This window comes from Mobula birostris, chromosome 4 (assembly GCF_030028105.1).
Source record: "Mobula birostris isolate sMobBir1 chromosome 4, sMobBir1.hap1, whole genome shotgun sequence".
NCBI classification, from domain to species: Eukaryota; Metazoa; Chordata; class Chondrichthyes; order Myliobatiformes; family Myliobatidae; genus Mobula; species Mobula birostris.
The window spans coordinates 144,133,250-144,159,414 of NC_092373.1; the positions used below are offsets into that span (position 1 = coordinate 144,133,250).

Here is a 26,165-nt window from a genome sequence, read left to right on the forward strand (position 1 = left end):
ACTATAGAAGTTTTTGAGTGTATTTGTTGTCATATCAAATCGCTTCAAGCTCCTAATAAAGTATAGCCACTGTCTTGCCTTCTTTATGACTACATCAGTATGTTGGGACCAGGTAAGATCCTCAGAGATCTTGACACCCAGGAATTTGAAGCTGCTCACTCTCCCCACTTCTGATCCCTCTATGAGGATCGGTATGTGTTTCTTCGTCTTACCCTTCCTGAAGTCCACAATCAGCCCTTTCGTCTTACTGACTTTGAGTGCCAGGTTGTTGCTGCAGCACCACTTCACTAGTTGGCATATCTCACTCCTGTACGCCCTCTCGTCACCTCCTGAGATTCTAACAATGGTTGTATTGTCAGCAAATTTATAGATGGTATTTGAGCTATGCCTAGCCGCACAGTCATGTGTGTACAGAGAGTAGAGCACTCAGTAGAGCACTGGACTAATTCCTGAGGATTGGAGGGTAGCTAATGTAGCGCCACTTTTTGAAAAAGGAGGGAGAGAGAAACCGGGGAATTATAGACCACTTAGCCTAACATCAGTGGTGGGGAAAATGCTAGAGTCAGTTATCAAAGATGTGATAACAGCACATTTGGAAAGCGGTGAAATCATGGGACAAAGTCAGCATGGATTTGTGAAAGGAAAATCATGTCTGATGAATCTCATAGATTTTTTGGAGGATGTAACTAGTAGAGTGGATAGGGAAGAACTAGTGGATGTGGTATATTTGGATTTTCAAAAGGCTTTTGACAAGGTCCCACACAGGAGACTAGTGTGCAAACTTAAAGCACACGGTATTGGGGGTAAGGTATTGATGTGGATAGAGAATTGGTTGGCAGACAGGAAGCAAAGAGTGGGAATAAACGGGACCTTTTCAGAATGGCAGGCAGTGACTAGTGGGGTACCACAAGGCTCAGTGCTGGGACCCCAGTTGTTTACAATATATATTAATGACTTAGATGAGGGAATTAAATGCAGCATCTCCAAGTTTGCGGATGACAAGAAGCTGGGCGGCAGTGTTAGCTGTGAGGAGGATGCTAGGAGGATGCAGGGTGACTTGGATAGGTTAGGTGAGTGGGCAAATTCATGGCAGATGCAATTTAATGTGGATAAATGTGAGGTTATCCACTTTGGTGGCAAAAACAGGAAAACAGATTATTATCTGAATAGTGGCCGATTAGGAAAAGGGGAGGTGCAACGAGACCTGGGTGTCATTATACACCAGTCATTGAAAGTGGGCATGCAGGTACAGCAAGCGGTGAAAAAGGCGAATGGTATGCTGGCATTCATAGCAAGAGGACTCGAGTACAGGAGCAGGGAGGTACTACTGCAGTTGTACAAGACCTTGGTGAGACCACACCTGGAATACTGTGTGCAGTTTTGGTCCCCTAATCTGAGGAAAGACATCCTTGCCATAGAAGGAGTACAAAGAAGGTTCACCAGATTGATTCCTGGGATGGTAGGACTTTCATATGATGAAAGACTGGATCGACTTGGCTTATACTCGTTGGAATTTAGAAGATTGAGGAGGGATCTTACTGAAACGTATAAAATCCTAAAGGGATTGGACAGGCTAGATTCAGGAAGATTGTTCCCGATGTTGGGGAAGTCCAGAACGAGGGGTCACAGTTTGAGGATAAAGGGGAAGCCTTTTAGGACTGAGATTAGGAAAAACTTCTTCACACAGAGAGTGGTGAATCTGTGGAATTCTCTGCCACAGGAAACAGTTGAGGCCAGTTCATTGGCTATATTTAAGAGGGAGTTAGATATGGCCCTTGTGGCTAAAGGGATCAGGGGGTATGGAGGGAAGGCTGGTACAGGGTTCCGAGTTGGATGATCAGCCATGATCATACTGAATGGCGGTGCAGGTTCAGAGGGCCGAATAGCCTACACCTGCACCTATTTTCTATGTTTCTATGTTTCTGTGTTTCACCCCTGAGGTGCGCCAGTGTTGACCATCAGCCAAGAGGATATGTTATCACCAATCCGCACAGACCGTGGTCTTCTGGTTAGGAATTTGAGGATCCAATTACAGAGGGAGGTACAGAGGCCCAGGTTCTGCAACTTCTCAATCAGGATTGATGGTATTAAATACTGAAGAATTTGTGACTGGACTTTTTATGTGACTTCTAAAACTAATTGGCGGCACCATTGATAATTTGGTGTGTCATATTAAAGGGGGTGAATACTTGTGCAATCAATTATTTTACATTTTATATTTGTAATTAATTTAGATCACTTTGTAGAGATCTGTTTTTACTTTAAAATGAAAGAGTCTTTTTTCTTGAGTCTTGATCAGTGTCAAAAAAAGCCAAATTAAATGCACTATGATTCAATGTTGTAAAACAATAAAACATGAAAACTTCCAAGGGGGATGAATACTCTTTTTGGCACTGTATAATGAATGAATTAAATAAAAAGAGCAGGAAAATTAGAAGAAGGCAAAACGCCAAGCTAGCTGCCTTGGAATGCAGGTGTGTTGATGCAAGAAATGTTGGCGAGCTGGAGATGCAAGCTGACACAGGAGTTATCAAAACAAATATTTCTTAATGCTTAATCTTAGGAATAGAAAGTAAACATTCCAGTGATGGTGTGTTTAAGATAAATAAGAAAGGGGAGTGAATACTGGAGCTAAAATTTATCAACAACAATATAATGTTTCTACAGAAGGACAATATATTTAGGGGTTTCAAAGACTGGTTCTGTTTTAATTAAAATAAGGACTAGAAGCAGAAATGTTACATTGATGGAAATCCCTGAGTAACATGGTTAGGTATGTAAACAAATTTCCATGGAATATAATAAAGAATGATAGGAGAAGAAAAGGTGAGTGAGCAGCATCATGAATAATATATAAAACATATTTCCAGTAGAAAGGACATGAAATATTGCTGGATGTAGTCGTATGGAATGAAGAAGTGAATAAGACTTTCAGTGAAATATAAATATATTTAAAACAAGGAAAGAGGGCACTCCTAAAAGGTCTTCTTTGCAAAATGATTGGAATAGTCTTGTTATAGCTGGCATTCTGTTTTGCAGCACAAGGTCTCATGGTAGCATCCACAAATGGAGGCACTGACATCTCAGGTATCCACATCACCCATGCCTTGACTGGTACCAAATGATCACTGCCTAACTGCTTCTTTATCTTTTCAACTTGGCCCCAAAACACTGGTAGTAACAAAAAAGTAAGGTAATCAGGATTGAGATCTCAGTAGCTCATCAAGAAACTTCTTCTGTTACAAAATCTTACAAACCTTCAGAGTAGTTTTGCTGAAATTCTAAAACTTGAAAGAAAGAATCCTTGGATATATATGCTCATAGCCTCAGCTCCTATATCTGGGGAATAGATGGCAGCCAAGGGACATTAAGGACTCAGTAATAATGATCATCTTCAAGAAAGGAGATAGAGTTGACTTTGATAACTACTAAAACGTCTCCCTACTATCTGCACAGAGAAAGTGAAGAAAAGTGACGTCTTGACGTGCCTCCTCCTGTCCCTACCCTGAATTGTATTATGATGCCATTCATCTGAGGTCTCAATAGTTACGATTTTCACTACAAATCCATTCCAAGAAAAATCCAAGGAAGAGCATCAACCACTATACATGGTCTTTATTGACCTTTTAATGACAATTAAAAGGATTGGGATTGAGACAGGTTGTTCTCTGGCAAGGATGTGATTGGTAAGTGGGAGGCCTTCAAAGGAGAAATTTTGAGAGTGCAGAGTTTGTATATTCCTGTCAGGATTAAAGGCAAAGTGAATAAGAATAAGGAGTGAATAAGGTTCTCAAGGGATATTGGAACTCTGATAAAAAAGAAAAGAGAGATGTATAACATGTATAGGAATCAGGGAGCAAATAAGGTGCTTGAGGAGTATATAAATGCAAAAAAATACTTAAGAAAGAAATCAGGAGGGCTAAAAGAAGACATGAGGTTGCTTTGGCAGTCAAGGTGAAGGATAATCCAAAGAGCTTCTACGGGTATATTAAGAGCAAAAGGATAGTAAGGGATAAAATTGGTCCTCTTGAAGATCAGAGTTGTCGGCTATGTATGGAACCAAAAGAAATGGGGGAGATCTTAAATGGTTTTTTGCGTCTGTATTTACTAAGGAAACTGGCATGGAGTCAGTGCAAATAAGGCAAACAAGTAGTGAGGTCGTAGAACCTATTCAGATTGAAGAGGAGGAGGTGCTTGCTATCTTGAGGCAAATCAGAGTAGATAAATCCCCAGAAACTGACAGGGTATTGTCTCGGACCTTGAAGAAGACTAGTGTTGAAATTGCAGGGGCCCTGGCAGATATATTTAAAATGTCGGTATCTATGGGTGAGGTGCCGGAGGATTAGAGGATAGCTCATGTTGTTCCGTTATTTAAAAAAGGCTCTAAAAGTAATCCGGGAAATTATAGGCCGGTAAGTTTGACATCGGTAGTAGGTAAATTATTGGAAGGAGTACTAAGGGATAGGATCTGCAAGTAATTGGACAGACAGGGACTTAATAGGGAGAGTCAACGTGGCTTTGTGCATGGTAGGTCATGTTTAACAAATCTATTAGAGTTTTTTGAGGAGGTTACCTGGAAAGTGGATGAAGGGAAGGCAGTGGATGTTGTCTACATGGACTTCAGTAAGGCCTTTGACAAGGTGCTGCATGGGAGATTAGTTAGGAAAATTCAGTCGCTAGGTATACATGGAGAGGTGGTAAATTGGATTAGACATTGGCTCAGTGGAAGAAGTCAAAGAGTGGTACTGGAGGATTGCTTCTCTGAGTGGAGGCCTGTGACTAGTGGTGTGCCACAGGGATCAGTGCTGGGTCCATTGTTATTTGTCATCTATATCAATGATCTGGATGATAATGTGGTAAGTTGGATCAGCAAATTTGCTGATGATACAAAGATTGGAGGTGTAGTGGACAGTGAGGAAGGTTTTCAAAGCTTGCAGAAGGATTTGGACCAGCTGGAAAAATGGTCTGAAAAATGGCAGATGGAGTTTAATACAGACAAGTGTGAGGTATTGCACAGGATAAACTAAGGTAGAACATACAAGGTAAATGGTAGGGCACTGAGGAGTGCAGTAGAACAGAGGGATCTGGGAATACAGATACAAAATTCCCTAAAAGTTGTGTCACAGGTAGATAGCGTTGTGAAGAAAGCATTTGGTACATTGGCCTTTATAAATTAAAGTATTGAGTATAAGAGTTGGAATATTATGGTGAGGTTGTATAGGGCAGTGGTCCCCAACCACTGGGCCGCGGACCAATAACCAGGCTGCGAGGAAACAATATGAGTCAACTGCACCTTTCCTCGTTGCCTGTCATGCATTGTTGAACTTGAACATAGGGTTGCCAACTGTCCTGTATTTGCCGGGACATCCTGTATATTGGGCTAAATTGGTTTATCCCATACGGGACCGCCCTTGTCCCGTATTTCCCCCGCTAAGGTAGAGCGTTCCTATGAAACATTTCGTGCCAAAATGGCATGAAACGAAGAAGCAATTACTATTAATTTATATGGGAAAATTTTTTGAGCATTCCCAGACCCAAAAAATAACCTACCAAATCATACCAATAACACATAAAACCTAAAATAACACTAGCATATAGTAAAAGCAGGAATGATATGATAAATACTACACAGCCTATATAAAGTAGAAATAATATATGTACAGTGTAGTCGGGAAGATTAAGCTAAAACCAATTTGTGGGGAAAAAATCAGCAGGTATGCACATGCGCACGTCACATATGCGAACGTCACGCATGCGCACACAGGAGCCCGCGCAAGGCTTCATGGTCATGGTAGTCTTTCTCGGGGTAAACACAAGTGTCTCGTCAACACACACAAAAAATGCTGGTGAACGCAGCAGGCCAGGCAGCATCTATAGGAAGATGTACAGTCGACATTTCAGGCCGGGACCCTTCGCCCTTCGTCAGGATTTGACTGCTACTGTGTCCCTTATTTGGGAGTGAGAAAGTTGGCAATCCTAACTGTAAAAGACATGTTGAGGTGAGTTTAACCCTACTTGAACACCCCCCCCCACCCCGGGTCGGCCAGTCCGCAAGAATATTGTCAATATTAAACCGGTCCGCGGTGCAAAAAAGGTTGGGAACCCCGGTATAAGGCATTGGTGAGGCCAGATTTGGAGTATTGTGTGCAGTTTTAGTCACCAAATTACAGAAAGGATTTTAATAAGGTTGAAAGAGTGCAGTGAAGGTTTACAAGGATGTTGCCGGGACTTGAGAAACTGAGTTACAGAGAAAGGTTGAATAGGTTGGGACTTTATTCCCTGGAGCGTAGAAGAATGAGGGGAGATTTGATAGAGATATATAAATTTATGATGAGTATAGACAGAGTGAAGGCAAGCAGGCTTTTTCCACTGAGGCTAGGGGAGAGAAAAACCAGAGGACATGGGTTAAGGGTAAAGGGGGAAAAGTTTAAAGGGAACATTGAGGGGACTTCTTCACACAGAGTGATGGGAGTGTGGAATGAGCTTGCAGATGAAGTGGTAAATGTGGGCTCACTTTTAAAGTTGAAGAAAAACTTTGACAGGTACATGGATGAGAGGTGTATGGAAGGATATGGTCCAGGTGCAGGTCAGTGGGACTAGGCAGAGAAGTGGTTCGGCACAGCCAAGAAGGGCCGAAAGGCCTGTTTCTGTGCTGTGATGTTCTGTGGTTCTATGGTTCTAATTTGGTTCCATTAACTGAGGAGGACTATGGGGTTTCTGTCTCAAATTTTGCTGTCATCATGGATTTGTCAAGCCATGAACTTAATCAATGGGTCCATCATAACAGATGTAATCTCAGTGCAGATAGTTGTTAAGCCAGGCAGTGTCATTGCCACAGCACAGTCCTTAACTGTACCCCCTGTAATACTTCACTTCCAAGACATTTTATGCTCTACTGGTTATGATCTACAGGATAAATGGGAGCTGTTCTATTTTTAAAATGTCATTCCAAACTCAGCCATTGAACTATATTGACTAAATATACTTGCATTTGAGCTGGTTGAGGAGCCAAGCTCCAAGCCATATCTTATTGACCTGTTCATTAAAGATCAGCAAAATAAAGATGCTACACCCAGTTGTCCTCACTGCATATCTGTGCCCCAGGAAAACAAATCCACAATGAAATCCCACGAAAGGTGGAGCACATCCCCATGCTTGGAGCCAACACTCAGTCAAGATATATACCAATGATGAAATTAATCATCGGCACCAATTATGAGGGGGGAAAGAATGTTTGAAGGTCATGACTTCAAACACAGCATAGAGCTTATAGTCTCCTGGGCAGTAGTGAGCCCTGTCTTCCAAAGCACAGGGAGTTATTACCAATTCAGTCTCCACAAAATCGTCCAACATCTACTGGCAGAATAAGGAAGCCAATGTCAGTATTCTCTTCAAGGCCTCCATTCTCGCCATCATGCCTGTCTGTATGCTCACCTGGCTTTGGTGGCTAGAATGTCATTCACACTTGTCCCAAAACAAGCACTCTACTCTAAACTTGTTCAAAGCAAGAAATTACTGGAGGCCAGAGGAAATGATTCCAGGATTTCCTCAAAATCTCCTTGAGCAAGTACAATATTCCCACCTGCTCCTGATTTTCCATTTTACTATTCATCCTTCCAAACTAAAACATCCTCATATTGCTATCAATTATCAGTCAAATTTTAATCCACTTCTATAAATTTCCTTTTATCAATTTGAAGACCCTCTACAACTTGTTCTTAGACTTAGTTTTGTACTAACAACAAATAATACAAATATAATCATCATTACAATATTGGAGATTCAGATCACAGCAGCCCTACTAGCTATGCCACTGATACAACCTGTACAAATATGAATAGGATTTTTCTTTCATACCTGAGAATTCCACATGAGATAAAAATCAGAATAATAAATGCTAAATATCTAAATGATCAGTGAAATATTAATTAAAGTGATACTTTCATTCTGATGACTTTATGATAAAATATAATGATGGTTATTTGATTTCAAATTGTTTTTCTGTTTTTACAGGTCTGCCTCGATTTCAAACCCAAATTGATTTAAAAGACCTTTTTCAAAGCCTCAGTGAAAATATCCAAGCTAGAAAGAGAAAAAATGTGGAAATTCTAAAACTTGCTGCATCTGTAAGTACTACGTGCATTTGAGCAATGTACAAAACAATTCTTCTCTATGTTTTCATTTTTATCGTAAGCATTGTGTTAGAAAACTGATTTTCTTCTTTTTCTGCACATCTTCAAGGGTGTTCCAGCTACTGTGGTACTTTTGAAGTGTAGCCACAATGAGGATGTGGAAAATGTGATAATAAATAGAACACAGCAGATGTCATACATCCAAAAATGTGATAATGACCTAATATTAATTTATTTTCTTTGTAATGTTATGTTGGGAAATAAATACCGGTAGGACATCGGACACTGGAAATATTTCATCAGCCCATCTTCCAATGATACCTTGTCACCTTTTATATGGTCCTGCAAGGACGGGGGTGTGGGGGGGTGGTGGCCACAGTTCAACACCTCAGCTGAAATGTCCAAGTCACTGCAATACCATAATGTAATGTGAAAACTTTTCCAAGCTTTTTGATCGATCAATCAGTCAAAATTATTTGCATCCCTACTGGAGAAATCGACCGCGACTCAGTGCTGCAAAAGTTTTGCTTTTGTGTCACATTCAGACAGATGTGATCTAGCCTGTTGTTCAAGAGTCAAGAAATACTTCAAATATGAGTTGTTCCCAAGCTCTCCTGTGCTTCATTAAAATCAGTTATCAAATGTCATTGGCTTTTATCCTTGTACTAAAATCCTGTAATAAAGTTGTCTTTTGTAAGAAAGGTACCTTTGCATAAGGCCAAATTTAGCTCAGACCTGGAGCATTATGTCCAGTTTGGTCTCCCTGCCTAAAAGGATGCTTGGCTGCCAAATAGGGAGAGCGGCAAAGATTCCTAGTATAGTTCTAAGGATGGTGGGTTTGCTTTATGAGACATTACATAAACAAGGATTATATTCTCTGGCGTTTAGAGGAATGAAAGGATATCTCATTGAAACTTGCAAACCTTTTACAGTGGGTGACACACTGAACATTGGAAGGTTGTTTTCCCAGATGATGGGGTTGCAGTCTCAGATTAAGGGACAGACCATATAGGATTGCACTGACAAGAAGTTCCTCCTCTCAGAGGTGTTGGATCTTTGAAATTCTCTGTCTTAGAGGGCTCCAATGGCTCTGTTATTGAGTTCATACAAAACAGACGTTGATAGATTTCTGGATTTTAAGGAACTAACAGATACGGAAATACCCTTTATGCAAGCAGAATATGCTGAGGTGTAAGATCAGCCATGGTCTGAAGAATGGCACGCCAGGCTTGAGGGCCAGGTGACCTACTCTTGGCCCTATCTTCCTGCTGCCCCTTGAAAATCTTTAAGTCATTTATGGCATTGTCCATAACCTTACTATGATTTGGCGGGGGGTGGGCGCCCGGCACACGGCCGGGGGCCGTGGTCAAGTGGTCGGCAACTTGGGCCAGCTCCCCCACCAGACTTAGTCTGGTGAGGAGGGTGTGAGGACATCCAGCAGGACTAAAAAAAACTAAAAAAAGACTTGACAAAGAGCGGGTGAGCTCCTTGTCAGCCAACGACCATCTTCCATGGAAGAGATTAAAGCCTCACAACGTATCTACGAATCGTAGGCTATGCACTTAGTTAGAAGAGACAGATGAACTTGGGTGCTGCACCATGTGCCTGGACCTGCCCAAGGCCTCCGCCCAAGGAATGGCCAAGCTTGAAGAAGCGGCCGCGGCTGGAGGCTGACACCGGCCTTGGGCTCGAGTTCGGCAGGGCGGCGGCGGGCGGTGCCAAGGCGACCAGTGAGAACAAACTGGAGGAGAGGCTGTACTCGGTGCTGTCACAAGATTGAAAAAGATGGAGGTGCATAGCCACCACCCCCAGATTCGGGACAGCACCCACTGACTGACTGATAGCTTTACTCTCCTTAGAGTTGGCATTGACTATTCTGGATGCTCCAAAGTGCCACTGAGCAGTGCTTTAAAAAAATCAAAATAAACAAATACCTAAAAAGAAAACAACCTTATAATTTGTATAACTAAACCCAAATGTAATATATCTAAAGCTGGAATTCCTGGTTCTGCAACTGAATGTCTAGTTCTTCAACAGATTCTGATCCTAGATGTATTATGTTTAGCTGTAGAAATTACCTCACTAGTCTATGATAACTTTTTGTCCTGCTACTAGTATTTATATCCTGTTGACTCTTCAGTTACTGTTTTCATAGCTGTGTATTAACTTCTCAGTCATATTTCAGTGTAATTTTCTCTTCCCCAGTCCACTACTTTCCCATATTTAATTTTTGCTGTTTCATTAAAAAAAATTGGAATCAGGTTTATTGTCACTGACATAAGTCAAGAAGTTTGTTTTATGGCAGCAGTACGGTGTAGGCATAACAAATTGCATTAGAAGTAAATAAATTAATAGTGGAAAAGAGGAATAGTGAGATAGTATTCGTGGGTTCAAAGACCATTCAGAAATCTGATGGTAGAGAAGAAACTGTTCCTAAAACATTGAGTTTGTGTGTTCAAGCTCCTACTTCTCCTTCCTGATGATATTAACAAGAATGGGGCATTCCTGAATGGTCAAGATCCTTAATGATGGGTACTATCTTCCTGAGATGCAGAGGTTCCTGTCTGTGATGGAGCTGGCTGAGTCTACAGCCCTCTGAAGCTTTAAGGCCATAAGACATAGAATTAGGCCTTTCAGCCCATCAAGTCAGCTCTGCCAGATCATGGCTGATGTAATTTCACTCTCAACCCCATTCTCCTGCGTTCTCCCTATAATCTTCGACACTTTTACTAATCAAGAACTTACCAACCTCTGCTTTAAATACCCAGTGTCCTGGCCTTTACAGCTGTCCGTGGCAATGTATTCCACAGATTCTCTACACTCTGGCTAATGGAATTCCTCCTCATCTCTGTTCTAAATGAATGTTCTTCTACTCTGAAGATGTGCTAGACTCTTCTACTACCTCCTCTCCATGTCTACTCTATCCAGGCCTTTTAATAATTAGTATGTTTCACTGGGATCCCAACTCATTCTTCTGAACTCCAGCAACTACAGTACACAGCCATCAAATGCTCCTCATATGTTAACCCTTACATTCTCAGGATAATGTTTTTAAACCTCTGGACCCTCTTCAAAGCTGGCACAACCTTCCTTAGATATGTGGCACTCATATACTACTCATATACTTCAAATGTGGTCTACCTTATAAAGCATCATCAATACATCCTTGCTTTTTATAGTCTAATCTAACAAAAATATATGTTAACATAGTCTGGTGGCATAGTGGCCAGCGCCGGACTTTGGAGCAAAGGCTCCTGAGTTCGAATCCAGCCAGCTCCCCAGGCACGCTTTCCATCCATGCGGGGTTGAGCGTTGAGCTAGCAATTCGACCTCGTGAAAATAAGAAAGCCTGCTGAAAAAACACTTTCATGACGGAGTCCTGATGACTCCACTCGGAGTTAAGGGCTTTCTTCTTCTTCTAGTCTAGTGGTAAAGAAGACTAGATTAGACTTCTGTACTACTGACTCAACTTGCCAAGTTAACCTTTAGGGTATCCTGCACTAGGACTCCCAAGATCCTTTGCACATCCAATTTCTGACTTCACTCTCCTTTTACTGTTTGATTTTTGTCAAGAATTTATAAACAATGTCTAAATTGTTCTAACTGAAATAATCTTTTATGGAAGTCACCAACAGATAGATAGATATACTTTATTGATCCCGAGGGAAATTGGGTTTTGTTACAGCCACATCAACCAAGAATAGAGCATAAATATAGCAATACAAAAACCACAAACAATCAAACAACAAAATGCAAACTATGCCAGATGGAAATAAGTGCAGGACCAGCCTATTGGCTCAGGGTGTCTGACCCAAGTCAGCAGTTAAGAACTGAAGCAAAATGGTGTGATTTTTTTAAGAATTTCCCAAAAATTTCCACATGTAAGGAGGTAATATGCAAAGACTAAAATCCCAAACCCCCTATATTGCAGAGGCTTTGCCATCTATACTTCAGATCCGGACAGCTGATGGTCTGAAGGCAGAAGAACTGCTGCAAATGCTAAGTATTAGTAGTTTACCATCACTTTAATTGATTAATTTTACATTAAATCTTTTACTTTGTGCTTGTGTTTCACTAATTTCTTAAATCTAATCATTTCTAATTTTTCTTAATCTTAATAAATTGTTAATAGGTTTCCGGATGTCAGAGATATATCCTTCTCCATTTAGTCAATTGTTTGCTATCGAGGATGACCAGCCTCCACCACTTCTGTAGGGTCTGATATGGTTGATGAGGGCAGTGTGGGAACCACAGTCTTTGTCACAAGTAGGAGAGGAAGTGCTTGTCGGGATGAGGAGGAAGGATGTTCAAAAAGTGCTTTATTTCTTTTGTGATTTACACTTACATTTACTCCTGCTGAAGGGACCTAAGATGGTCATTCTTCATTTTAAGCCGCCATGGGCCATGGATTCCCATGAGTTGGTGAGGGTATTACATTGTTCAATAATGTTTTTGCTGTGATCATCTGATGATCTCCTGCTGTGATGGTACTTGGACTACAGTGCCAGTATCAGGAGTTTCATGTTGGTGAGACAAGCCACACAGCTTGCTCGCTGGGGCTGGCCCAGTGTAATTGAAGCTGTCCTGTGAAGAGCTTCGGCTCGAAGCATTGACTCTTTATTCCTTACCATAGATGCTGCCTGACCTGCTGAGTTCCTCCAGCATTTTGTGTGTGTTGCTCTGGATTTCCAGCATCTGCAGATTTTATCGTGTTTGTAATTGAAGCTGTCTGTGCTGAAGATGTTGGCTGGGAAGAGGATGCTAATGTTGGTTTTCGTACCTTGTGAATGGATTTGGAGCATCCTGGAGAGACAATGTAAACAGTTTCTCTCCAGTACTTTCAGGTGGCTGCTAAAGATGTCCCATGCATGTGCAGCAGGGCAGAGATTACTGCTGCCCAGTAGATCATGAGGTTTGTGCTAAGTTCCTGATGAGACGCTCTTTATTTCTGTTTGATTGATGGTATAGTGAAGGTGATGGTGAATTTCAGCATCGGCGTCAGCCTTCATTGAAAGGAATCCTGAGGTTTGGGAAGCAGTCTATCTTTGGCGGGGTCTCATCATGGGCCATAAGACTATAAGAGCAGAATAAGGCCATTTGGCCCATTGAGTCTGCTCCATCAATCCATTATGGCTGATTTATTATTCCTCTCAACTCCATTCTCCTGCCGTATTCCCGTAATCTTTGATGCGCTGTGTGACGAGAATACACATAGATTAAGATGTTAGCTGTCCTGTGCTGGCACCAGTGGGATCAGCAGTTGGTCTGCCACCTGTCTTCAGGAGAGAGAGAGATAAGGAAAACAATGGAGCAGCATTTGGAGATGTTAATGAAGGGACGGGAGAGAGTAACGGAAGGAGAGCTGTCAAGATCGGCTCCCCCTTTGAACCCTGAACTGTTTGAAGTGATGGACAGGCGATACCCCAGCAGAGGGATAAAAAAGGACAGGTTCGCTAAGGCAGGACACACACGACACCACGAGGTAACGAGACCCTGGAAGCGGTGTGTCTCCTCCAAGTCGGTGGGAAGTTTTGGACGGCCGGTCGCGGGACAAGCCATAGATGCACAGGGTGGAAAGGCACGATCGGCGGGAACCTGGTGTGTGTCCACCCTTGCCTGGGTGCCGGGTTCACCGCAGAGAAACGATCGTATCTGAAAACGGAGGGGTCACGGTCGGTGACCTCAGATAACATCACAAAGGGCTCGCACGAAAGCTGACTGCGAAGGTCTGTGTGTGAAAGCCGTTTGAATATTCATTCGTTTTGCTCTCTCCCTCCTCCCCCCCCACTGTCTGCGAACTGAACTGAACTAAATTGAACTGAACTTTGCGTCACTTTGAAACTGGTCATTTACCCCTAGACGACGATAGAGCTTGATTGATCCTGTTATCTTAATTCTGTGTACATGTGTGTTTATCATTGCTGAAATGTTGCATTTATTATCCTTTTGATTAGAGTACTGTGTTGCTTGTTTCTTTAATAAAACTTTCTTAGTTCTAGTAATCCAGACTCCAACTGAGTGATCCATTTCTGCTGGTTTGGCAACCCAGTTACGGGGTACGTAACAGCTGACTATTCAAAAATCTACCAACCTCTGCTTTTAATATGCTTAATGACCTACCCTTATAGCTGTCTGTGCAATGAATTCTACAGATTCACTTTCCTTTAACTAAAGAAATTTCTTCTCATTTCTGAATTCTGAAGCTGTGCCCTCTGCTCCTAAACTCACCTACTATAGAATACTGCTCACAATGTGCTAAATATGTTCTGACCAGTACCTTACAAAGCCTCAGCATTACATCCTTGCTCTTATATTCTACTCTTCTTGAAATGAATGCTAACATTGCATTTGCCTTCCCTACTACCTACTCAACCTGCAAGTCAACCTTTAGGGAATTGTGCACAAGACTTCCAGGTCCCTTTGCACCTCTCATATTTGAATTTTTTCCACGTTTAGAAAATAGCCTATGCCTTTATTTCTTTTATAAAAGCACATGACCATACACTTCCTGACACTTTATTCCATCTGCCACTTCTTTTCCCTTCTCACAACCTGTCTAAGTCCTTCTGCAAACCTCCTGCTTCCTCAGCACTACCTGCCCCTCCACCTAGCTTTGTTTCATCCACTAATAAAACCATTAATTTCATCACCCAAACATTGACATATAATATGAAAATAAGCAAGGATGACCTCCACCGATGCCTGCAAAACACCACTGGTCACCAACAGCCAAACAGAAAATGCTCCAATTATTCCCACTCTTTCCCTCCTGCCAGCAGCTAATCTTCTGACCATGCTAGTATCTTTCCTGTAATACCATGGGCTCTTATCATGGTAAGCAGCCTCCTGTGCGCCATCTTATCAAAGGCCATTTTGTTTCCAGCTGCCTCCTCCCTCTCTCACTCCAGGTTGCTGTGAGTGGTCCACTCAGCTCATAGATCATTGGCTGTCAGCTACCAGCATTAAAAAGTCTGCTCATCACCAGAACGAAGAGCTGAAAAAATTACCATTGACTCCACCCATCCTAGCTGTCACCTATTCACCAAATTGCCACCAGGGAAACGCTGCAAGTCCATCAACATCAGGACCACATGTCACCTCCAAAGTTTCTTTCAACAAAACCCACTCGGGTGTAATACCCTAGCTGTCCTGCACATCATTTGTTAAATGGGCTTTCCTGATCTCCTTGTTCTGTTGATAATTATTTAATCTGTTCATATGTTCACATTTATTTAAATCTGATTATTGATGTTTGCACATATGACCATTCTGCTAATTGTTGATTTCTCATGGCCGTTTGCACTATTTTCTTGTAAATTGTTAGTTGCTATTGTGTTGTCTGTTACGGTATTGTCCTGTGTTTTATGCCTGACACCAAACCACAATCAATTCTGGTATGTTTCAATTCTGGTAATAAAGTGATTCTAATTCTAAAAAATCCAAGTAAACAACATTCACTCATTCTCCTTTGTCTATCCTTCTTGTTATTTCCCCCAAAAATTCCAACAGATGTCAGGCAAGATTTCCCCTTAAGGAAACCATATGACTTTGGCCTATTTTATGTGCCTCCAAATTCCCTGAAGCCTCATTCTTAATAATGGACTTTGACATCTTCTAAACTACTGAGATCAGGCTAAATGGCATATAATTTCTTTACTTCTGACTCCTTCCCTTCTTGAAGAGTGATGTGACATTTGCAGTTTTTCAGTCCTGCGGAACCATTCCAAAACATAGTGATTCTTGAAAGATCATTTCTAATGCCTCCACAGTCTCTTCAGCTACCTCTTTCAGAACTCTGGCATGTAGTCCATCTTGTCTAGGTGACCTATCTACCTTCAGACCTTTCAGCTTCCTAATCACCTTCTCATTAGTAATAACAAATAAACTTACTTCTGCCTCCTGACACTCTTTAATTTCTGGCATACTGTGAGTGTCTTCCACCATAAAGATTGACACAAAATACATATTAAATTTATCTGGTGTTTCTTTGTCCACCATTACTATCTCTCCAGTGTAATTTTCCAGCGGTCCGATATCCACTCGCGTCTCTCTTTTACTATATTTGAAAAACTTTTGCTATCCTCTTTGATATTATTGGCTGGCTTACCTTCATATTTCATAATTTCTCTCCTTATGGTATTTTTAGTTGCCTTCTGGTAGTTTTTAAAAGCTTCCCAATCCTCTAACTTCCCACTACTTTTTGCTAGATTTTGCTTTGACTTCCCTCCTTTGTGAGCCATGAGTGCCCCAACCTCCCCATAGAATACTTCTTCTTTGGGATGTATCTATCCTACGCCTTCCAAAAAACTCCATTTGTTGCTGTTCTGTCTATATTCCTGCTAGTGTCCCCTTCCAATCAATCTTGGCCAGCTCCTCTCTCATGAGTCTGTAATTCCCTTCACTCCACTGTTATACTGATACAACTGATTTTATCTTCTTCCTCTCAACTGCAGGATGAACTCTATTATATAATGATCCCTGACTCCTAAGAGTTCCTTTACCTTAAACTCCAAAATCAAATCCAGTTCATTACGCAACACCCAATCCAGAATTGCTTCTACCCTAGTAGACTCAACCATAAACTGCTCTAAAAAGCAATCTTGAAGGCATTTTTCAAATTCCATCTTTAGGGATCTAGCACCATCCTGATTTTCCCTATCTACCTCCATATTGAAATTCCTTATGACTTTCTTTACATTGCTCTTTTTCCATGCCTTTTCTATCTTTGTTGTAATTTGTATCTAACATCCTGGCTTCTGTTCTGGGGCCTGTATATAACTCCCATCAGGGCTGTTTTACTCTTGCAGTTTCTTAACTCCACCCAGAAGGATTCTACATTTTCCCATCCAAGGGAACAACTTCTAAAGATTTGATTTCATTGTTTACCAAGAGCCACCCAGCCCCTTTGCCTACCTGCCTGTCCTTTCAATACAATGTGTATCCTTGAATGTTAAGTTCCCAAATATGATCTTCTTTCAGCCACGTCTCAGTGATGCATACAATGTCAGACATTCAAATATAACACCTTCAGTCCTGTATTCATCACCCTTTTTGATTTTGACCCGTTACACTTCAACTCATCCCACTGACTGCAATTTTGCCCCATCATCTGCCTGACCTTCCTCCCAGTCTCTCCTCACTCTGTATCTACTTGTATACCCACAGCCCCATACTTAGCCCTATCATTCTGGTTCCCATTCCCTTGCCACATTATTTCAAACCCTCCCCACCTGCTCTAGCAAACCCGCCTGCAAGGATATTTGTCTCTCTCGGGTTTAGGTTTAACTAGTCCTTTTTGTACAGGTCATACCTTCCCGAGAAGAGCTTGCACTGTTCCTGAAATCTGAAACCCAGCCCCTGCACCATTTTCTCAGCGGCTCACTCAAGTGTACCGTCATCCTGGCCTGACTAGCACATGGCACTGGGAGAAATCCAGAGATCACGACCTTGGAGGTCCTGCTCGTCTGTCTGTTTCATAACTCCCTTAATTCTCCCTGCATAGAGGAGCTGCCTAGGACCAGCATGTAAATGCAATTACAGAGAAGGCATGGCAGTGCCTCTACTTTCTTAGAAGTTTGCCCAGAATTGGCATGTCATCTAAAACTTTGAGAAACTTGTGTAGATGCTCAGTGAGTGTATCCTTGCTGGTTGCAGCAGGGCCAGATATGAAAACACCAACACCAATGCCTAACAATGGAAAAACCTGCAAAAGTAGTGGATACAGCCCATTCCATCACAGCAAAGCCTTCCCCAACATCAAGCACATCTACAAGGAGCACTACCACAAAAAAGCAGCATCTTTCATCAAGAACCACCATCATCAAGGCCATGCACTCTTTTCACTGTTGCCATCTGGAAGGAGGTTCAGGAGCCTTGGGTCGCACATCACCAGGTTCGTGAACAGTTGTTACACTTTGACCATCAGGTTCCTGAACCACCATGGATAACTTCACTCATCTCAACACTGAACCTATTCCATAACCTATGAACTCACTTTCAAGGACTCTACAACACATGTTTTCAATCTATCTATCTAATAAAATTATTTTTTTTTGTACTTGAACAGATTACCTTGTTTTGCACATTGATTGCTTGCCAGCCTTTGTAGTTTTTCGTTGATTATATTATATTTCTTTGTTCTACTGTAAATGCCTGCAAGGTCACGGTAGTATATGGTGACATGCTGTATATGTACTTTGATAATAAATTTACCTTTGAATCTTGAGCATTACTTGTGTGATATAGTCTGAGATTACATTATCGCCATGGTAACTGCAGGCAAAGTGTTGCCATAATGTATGCATTGCACTACATGCAAACATTCAGCTCGAATATTCAACTTGTTTAGCAACATCTGGTGCAGCCGCTTGCCATGCTGGTGTCAAGAAATTCAATATCTGTCTATGAAACCTGTGTCAGAGGTGTGCCTTCTGTGAGATGCACCTCTCTGCTTTTTACGAAGGTCTAATCTAATGCAGACAGAGCACCATATATATTGTGTTATTCAGAAATCACCCAGAGAGTATCAAAGTTTGCGAAAATTGCTATGAGTGAACAGTATTTAAAAAGGACAGCTTTGAAAATTTGCTTATTTTGTATGCAGTGCTTCAATGTGTTTGATCAGCATGCTTCCTTACCAGTCTGCTCTTGCCTTGCTTTTTTGAAACAGCTTTCAGAAACTATGTGAATGGGCTGTTATATTTGGAAGTTTGACTGACACACTGCTAACTTATTGCAGATCTCAGAGATTCTGAGCCGTATTTACATTTCTTATCTTAAACCCATTGCTACATCCAGACTCTTGTTACAGTTCCTCTTAAAGAGACTCTCTCTGGAAATCATTGTGGAAAAGAACCATGTTTACATTGATTTTTCCTGTCTATGGTCAAAATTCCCTCAATCTTTTTCAAACTGTTGATGAAATCCACGTAATGAGATGTCCTTTACAATGGTGTGCTTTCCTTCAGGCTCATTAAAGATTTTTGTCACTAAATTCTAGATATTTAGGATGCATGTAGTTGCTGAGTTTGGATGTGTATTTTCACATTTAGATAATCAGTGTTCTTACATTGCAATTATGTGTAGACTGAAATCCCCTGTTCTTTCATACCTTTGTTCTATGGTGGGAGTTCCAGGCTGCTTAATGGCGTTGACTTCCTTTTAATTTTTAACACATACATAGTAAGGGAAGCTTCTCCTTTGACTGGGCTGCAAGCTAGGGTCACTGAGACAGAGTGCTACAGCACCAAAAAGGCCCTTCAGCCCATCTAGTCCATGCTGAACTGTCATCTGCCTAGTCCCATTGATCTTCACCTGGACCAGAGCCCTCCATACCCCTCCTTTCTATGTACTTAGTCAATCTTCTCTTAAATGTTATAATTGAACCCGTATCCACCACTTCTGCTCCCAGCTCTTTCCATGCTCATACCACCCTCTCACTGAAGAAGTTTCCCCCCTGCCCCATGTTCCCCTTAAATATTTCACCTTTCACCCTTAACTTACAACCTCTAGGTCTAGTCTCACCCAAACTCAGTGGGAAAAAACCTGCTTGCATTTACCGTCTCTATACACCTCTTTATTTTGTAAATATCTATTAAATCTCCCCTCATTCTCCTGTGTTCCAGGGAATGAAGTCCTAACCAATTCAGATTTTCCTTATAACTCGGGTCCTCAAGTCCTGGCAGCATCCTTGTAAGTTTTCCCTGGACTCTTTAAATCTTATTTTTATCTTTCCTGGAGGTAGGTGACCAGAACTGCCCACAATACTCCAAACTAGGCGTCACCTAATGTCTTATATAACTTCAACATAACATCCCATCTCTTGTACTCAGTACACCAATTTATGAAGGCCAATGTGTCAAAAGCTCTCTTTCCGTCCCTATCTACCCATGATACCACTTTCAAGGATCCCTTTGTTCTACTGTACTCCTTAGTGCTTAACCATTCACGTATAGGTCCTAACCTGGTTTGTCCTCCCAACTCCTCACACTTGTTTGCATGAGGGAGAAATGAAAAGAAAGAAAATCTGGAGAAAGATAAAGTTTGCCATATGATTCCTTTCGCATGATGTGATTACAAGGCTCTGAGCATTTTATCCCTTATTGAACTTCATGATTATGATCCCATAACCAAATAAATATATTAAAGTTGCATGTTTGTTGTATCCTACAAAGACTATCAATTTTCTCACTACCATTGCAAATCACTTGAATATGTCACTACAGTAGATGACCATTTTAGCTGATGGTAACTGCAAATTACCATTCCTCAAATACTCAACCTGTCTGAGTGCATTTTTCACTGACTAGGTTAACCCAGTCTCCAAGTGCAGTTCACCTAAGTCTACTCTGCTGTTCTAATGCCATGCCTTCTACTCTGTATCGTCTTTCTGCAATGGTATGAGCACGATTAGTTCAGCTGTGCTCTCCTTACTGACTCTCTGCACTGTGTTTCTTCGCAATTACTGTGATAAGAAATATCACAACTTTCAAACTTTCAAACTTTCAAAATGAATAATTTATCTTCATTGACAAAGTTCATCAATCTTGGTTTCCTTGGTGAGTTGTATATTATCCTTTAGTTGTCAAAACACAGAATAAAACTGTTCAAGGTTTTGGTCTGCTAATTTCCTAGAATTATACATCTGATGTCTTCTTCTTAAAACGGTTGTAGATTTAAAGTTTAGATAAGTCCACGCGGTGCCAGAGTATGCTCTACAGTGGAAGCATTTCCCAAGTATGAATTGACTGACTTACTGTAAGTGAGGAATAGTTTTCAACTGTTTGAATATTTTGCAGCTTCAGTGTTAAAACATTATCCTAAGGTACACCCTGAGGTCCAAAGATGAATCCCTGAATTCTGTCTGATGGCTCTTTTCAAATCTTTTTTATTGTATATCTATATATAGGAAAAATAACATGAGTACATCGAAGTAACAACACTTACAATGCCTCAAAAAAAAATCATCAAAAAAAAACCCATCAAGACCTCACCTGATGCACATCAAAGTGACTCTTTTCTGTTCTGTTGCAAAAAAAAACTTTTGCCAATGCCATGCTAAGTATTAATTTACAGGCTTAAATGAGATTTTGAAGTGATGTTAATGGTTCCCTACAATTTCATTTTCATTGGCTCAGTTCTATTGTAGTTGGATACTAAATAAGAACATTTGCTAACCAGTTTCACAATTGAAACTTCCCTAACACTGTAGCTGAAAGTAAACTCATGAGCAGGGAGCTGCTGAAGCACTTGATCGAAGTTGGACTGCTGACATTCTTTTCATTGCATTTTCATACAATTGCCATAACAACAAAACAAGTAAATCAAGTAAAATCTTGGAAATTATTATCAGAGTTTCCTCACAGGATTATTTGTAATGATGGAGGTCCCAGCTGCACGAAAATTTGGCAATCACTGTTTCCACAGCAACTTAAAAATAGGTCTCTTGACAACCACATCGAAACTAACGAACAGACACGAGTATCTGTCCTTAATGGTGAATATCACTCAGTTTATAAGAAGAGATTAACATATCAGCAAACTGGAATTCGTTGAATTTATTAAGGAACACACAGGACTCCTGTGCATAAATCTTCAAAACTTCTGTACACCAATCCTAAACGTTATCTCTAACTTCTTCATTTTTGAGGTGCTTACTGACAATGCTGAGTGTTTCCAGAAGTTTCTACGTTAATATCATCCTAATATTATCTATGTCTGTTAAGCCAGTCTGTGGGTTTTGTCAACCTAAAATGTCATGTCTGTATTGACATTCAGTTGTCTGCAAGGCTTTTGTGAGCCTACATGGTGACTGAATGCCTTTTAGAGGCACCGGTAGAGTTCGGTGACATCTGGTAGTGATTGAAAGAACAGTATCTATTAATTTATCAATACTTGTTAAACCAGTTTGTAGTAATCTCATTTGGTCTCACCAAACTGTAACATGTTGCCATAAAGGTTTTAGCATTCTTTGTTGATGGTTTTGCAACAGTCAGCATTTTGGTATGATCTAATTTCTGTGATTTTTTTTGTTGACCATACACTATCTTTTACAATACTATAGATTTTAATGATCTTCAAGTATGGCTGTGTGCTCTCTATGGGTATTTCCAATTTGCAGCAAGGTCCACCTTTCTCCAGTTTGTTGTGGCATTTTTCTTTGATTTAAGAATTTATATTAACCTGCATTGAAATCTGCTGGTTTCTTCCTCTCTTGTGCAGATACTTTCAGCTAAAATCAAAATGGGGTAGATACTGTAAATCTAAGATCAAACCTAAAATTTAAAAAGAAATAAACTGAAATGACAATAATCGGCAGCAGCTGTGGAGGGAGAAAGCAAATTAATATTTTGATACAATTACTTTTCATCAGCAATGTAATTTCAGTTCTGATGGAAGGCCATGGACTTGAAACATTGATTCAGATGCTGCCTGACAATGCTAACTGTTTCCTTCATTTTCTCTCTCTAAAGCTAGAGATTGATGATCGTTCAGTGGAACTGGAGCAAGTTAGTAATAAAACAGGTCTTAAGGTGAAGAGGAAAAGGGGATGTGAGGAGAGAACAGAAGGGATGTGGCGGATGACAGCAATAGTTAAGTGACAAAAAAAATGCCAGAGCCAATAGAAATGCTTGGAGAATAGGCATTGTTACACATAGTATGAAATTAACAACGGTGTGAGAATTAGAGCTAGGGTGAAGTTAACAGCAGGGGAGGCAAGGGGATGAGTTCGGAATCTGGAAACGCGAGCTGGGAAGCCTGGAACTGTTGCTTGTTGCTATACTGTTATATTCATCTGAGCATAGTTTGAAGTCTCCTGTGAATCTCTGACAGACTTTGCAGCGGAGCCCTTCCTCTTCCCACTGCCTTAGTTCACTTGTAAATCATCATTTCCCGTGGCTTAGTTCACTTGTGAATCATCAGGTGAACTCCCACCTAGCTACCATTCTGATGTGTTTTCATGGACTGCATGAACCTTGTGATGATGCACCTTCAGTGGGGATCCATCCTTAGGGTAATTGTTCTGAACCACTTGCATAAAGACCTGTGCCAAATTAAAGATGTGAATTTGAACAGTCAAGATGAAAATGTTTCGTATAAATATTTCACTCACTGTTGCTTATCAAATAAAAGTGAGTGGGAAATTGTATGCCTTGTGATATTTCTGAAATGCTATTAACAGGTAGCCAAGATGCTTTGTCTCCATATCTCTGACAGCTAAGGAAAGGGAGACCACTGATGTCCACCCATATCCTCTCTGGAGCTGTCGACTGGGAGGTGGTGTGGAATGCACTTTGGGGAGGGGAGGAATAAACCCGCAAGAAGAGTACTGTTGTTCACTGAAGATGTGGATGGAGACATTTGCTGAGGATGAGGGAGTAAGGCATAAGACTGAAGGTGAGAGTCAATAGGGAACAGAGAGAGATGGACGAGTAGCTGGTTGAGAACTGATGTGCTGGAGAAAGCTTGAAGAGAGAAAGTCAGGATGGACACAACAGAATATGGATGAATATACCCCATTACTCAACTTCTTTATCCTTTAAACTGCTTTTGGCATTGAATTCATGACCATGTATCCTGAACTACTTGCTTCTTTGTCATTCCTGCTGCTTTCATCTGTCCTCTCAGTCTATGCTCACACCCAATCCCTGCTTGTTGCAAATTCAAAGTATGGACTATATTTTCACAAGTTTGGAACTTTTCCATATGGGCTTAAATGCAGAATTAGTCAATTGTTTGTGATTGTCAGATAATTCTAAGGAGCAACGCATATAGTGTCCCAATTTTAATGACATCTAGGAGGATATTGTGAAATAAATCTGACCCACAATAGATTGTGGCTATGAAATTATACTCATCTCTTTATGCTGAACGTCTAAGTTAAAATTCTCTGCTCAGTGAAACATTAGTACGGTTTATTGTTCCATTCAACTAAAAGAAGAGGTTCAGGCAAATACATTAAACATAGCTTTAAAGAATGCTAAAATGTAATCTCTATGTCCATCTATGTATTAAAGTTATTTTCCAACTCTTTGTGAAATTTTGTAGAGAATCAGTACAGAAACAAACCATTGGGGTCTACTGTTCTGCTCTGGTGTTCACGCTAACTACAATCCTCTACCCATCCTGATTTATGTAGACCTAACTGCCTTTTCTTCCACTCCTTCCTCATGTATTTATCTAAGCATTCCTAAATGTAACCATACTCATTCTCTCAGTGAAGAAGATCTTCTGGAATTCTTTATTGAATTTATTAGTGACTTTCTTATACTTAAGGTCCTTTCTTTGGACTCCACTAGCAAATAAAAAATCTTAACTTATTAATTCAAACGTTAAAATACAATTTCAAGGAGACTGTGAAGACTTTCAAGAAACAATTCCAGTAATTCAAGTCATTTTGAATCCTGGTTAGATTTGCCGAAGACTCAATGGAATACGTTTTACAAGCTGTAAAAGTGCCAAAGACAGGACGTCCATGTCAGTAACGTTGGAGCAATGTGTCATTCTGCAAGAAGAACATAGTCTACATCCAGACTATTTTGTCCGAGCACTGGACTGTATGAGAAGGTAGGTCTTTCTCAAGTACTTCTGAAATAGTATTTATTGACTATCAGGGTAATTTCAGAGATTTTAAGTAAATTAAATAAATTTGTTACCCATAAATAGAATAATGAAAATACATCAAAAGAAGAAGAAAGTCACGGCATGCTATTGGTGGTTAAAAAAACCCCTTTAAAATGATAGGCTTTTAAAATGCTGAAATGTCAGAGTGGACATAATTCATGCACAATGTGGGTGTAATTTGCCTAAGTTACATGTACACGTTCAGCCTGATTCAAACTGCCTGCTAATTTAGTAATAGCTCATACCCATTAGAAATGTCTAGAGTGGGCAGATCATGGGGATCTGGTACCAGTGCCAACAAACTGGATTTGCAATCATTCATCATGGTATACAAAACACACAGCAAGCTGGCTTTTTAACAGTGGAAGATCACTCTCTCACTCTACCATGTGCAGTGTTTAAAGGTATCATCCGTTACTGTAGAGGAAAAGTTTTAAGTTGGCATTCAATACATAAAGGATTAACGTTGCATGTTGGGTCACAGCTAATATGTACAGAATATTCTGTTCCTGTCACGAATGTAATGTAGCTAAAAGATATAAAAGGAACTGCTTGATGTATAACCGATGGAGAGAGAGTCCCACTGTTAGCGGAGCTGCACCCCGTGATCTCACGAATAAAGGTCTTCTCTCTACTTTGAAGTCTGTCTCAGTCGATTAATTTAATTAACTTAGTTCCCTGGCAGTTAGTAAATGAAAACATAGAGCTCTGGTCATACAGATTTTCTGAACTTTGATTGTTGGATAATGCTGATGCTTGGGAAGCCTTCAGGAAGTGCTGTGGCTGAAGGTATAAGCCCCTCATACATGGGGGCTTTTTTGGCAAATTTTCCATCTATTCAATGTCATGGGGAAGGTCTACAAGGAGGGTGTCCCTGCTTGAAGACTGAGAAGGGGAATGGTGAGAAGGGCTGACTATTATTGGTTCTGTTCTAATGCTTGAGGGGATGATGCTTCTTCGTAGAGGTTCTTAACAAGTCAGACCTGCAGTCACAGAACAAGACATGAATGCCTCAAGGTGGCAAAGAAGGCTGTTGTCACTCTGAAACTCTGTTTCTCTTGCCACTGTTCTGGGTGAAATATGGGAATTTAGTTATATGTATCAGTTTACATTGTACCTCTGCTTGGGAACTATCAAAAATTCGGCATTCAAACTGAGCCAAATTTGTTATCGTCGCCTTGGCTGGAAAGCACTTGACAGATCAAGCACAACAATTTTCAAAATCCCAGGATTCCTGATGATACAGGGGCCATTGACTGTGTGCACGCAAAAATGTGCAGGAAGTGCAATGGATTTTATTTCATGTGCACATAGTGTTTGTAACCACGGCCAAAAGATAATGAAGGTGAATGCCCCATACCTGAAGGAAGCATTATCTCATTTAGCATGCAGTAATATGTTGCAGCCATT

General features: G+C 40.7%; 1 protein-coding gene across 15 annotated transcripts in view; it reads left to right on the plus strand.

The window, feature by feature from the left end:
- Positions 1 to 26,165, plus strand: part of inpp4b (inositol polyphosphate-4-phosphatase type II B) — an 813,686-nt gene that overhangs the window by 771,256 nt on the left and 16,265 nt on the right. For all 15 annotated transcript variants that reach the window (XM_072256187.1, XM_072256173.1, XM_072256177.1 and 12 more), the window contains 2 exons: positions 8,014 to 8,126; positions 24,544 to 24,698. In XM_072256187.1, coding sequence (XP_072112288.1) covers positions 8,014 to 8,126; positions 24,544 to 24,698 — 268 coding nt within the window. The remainder of the gene's footprint in view (positions 1 to 8,013; positions 8,127 to 24,543; positions 24,699 to 26,165) is intronic.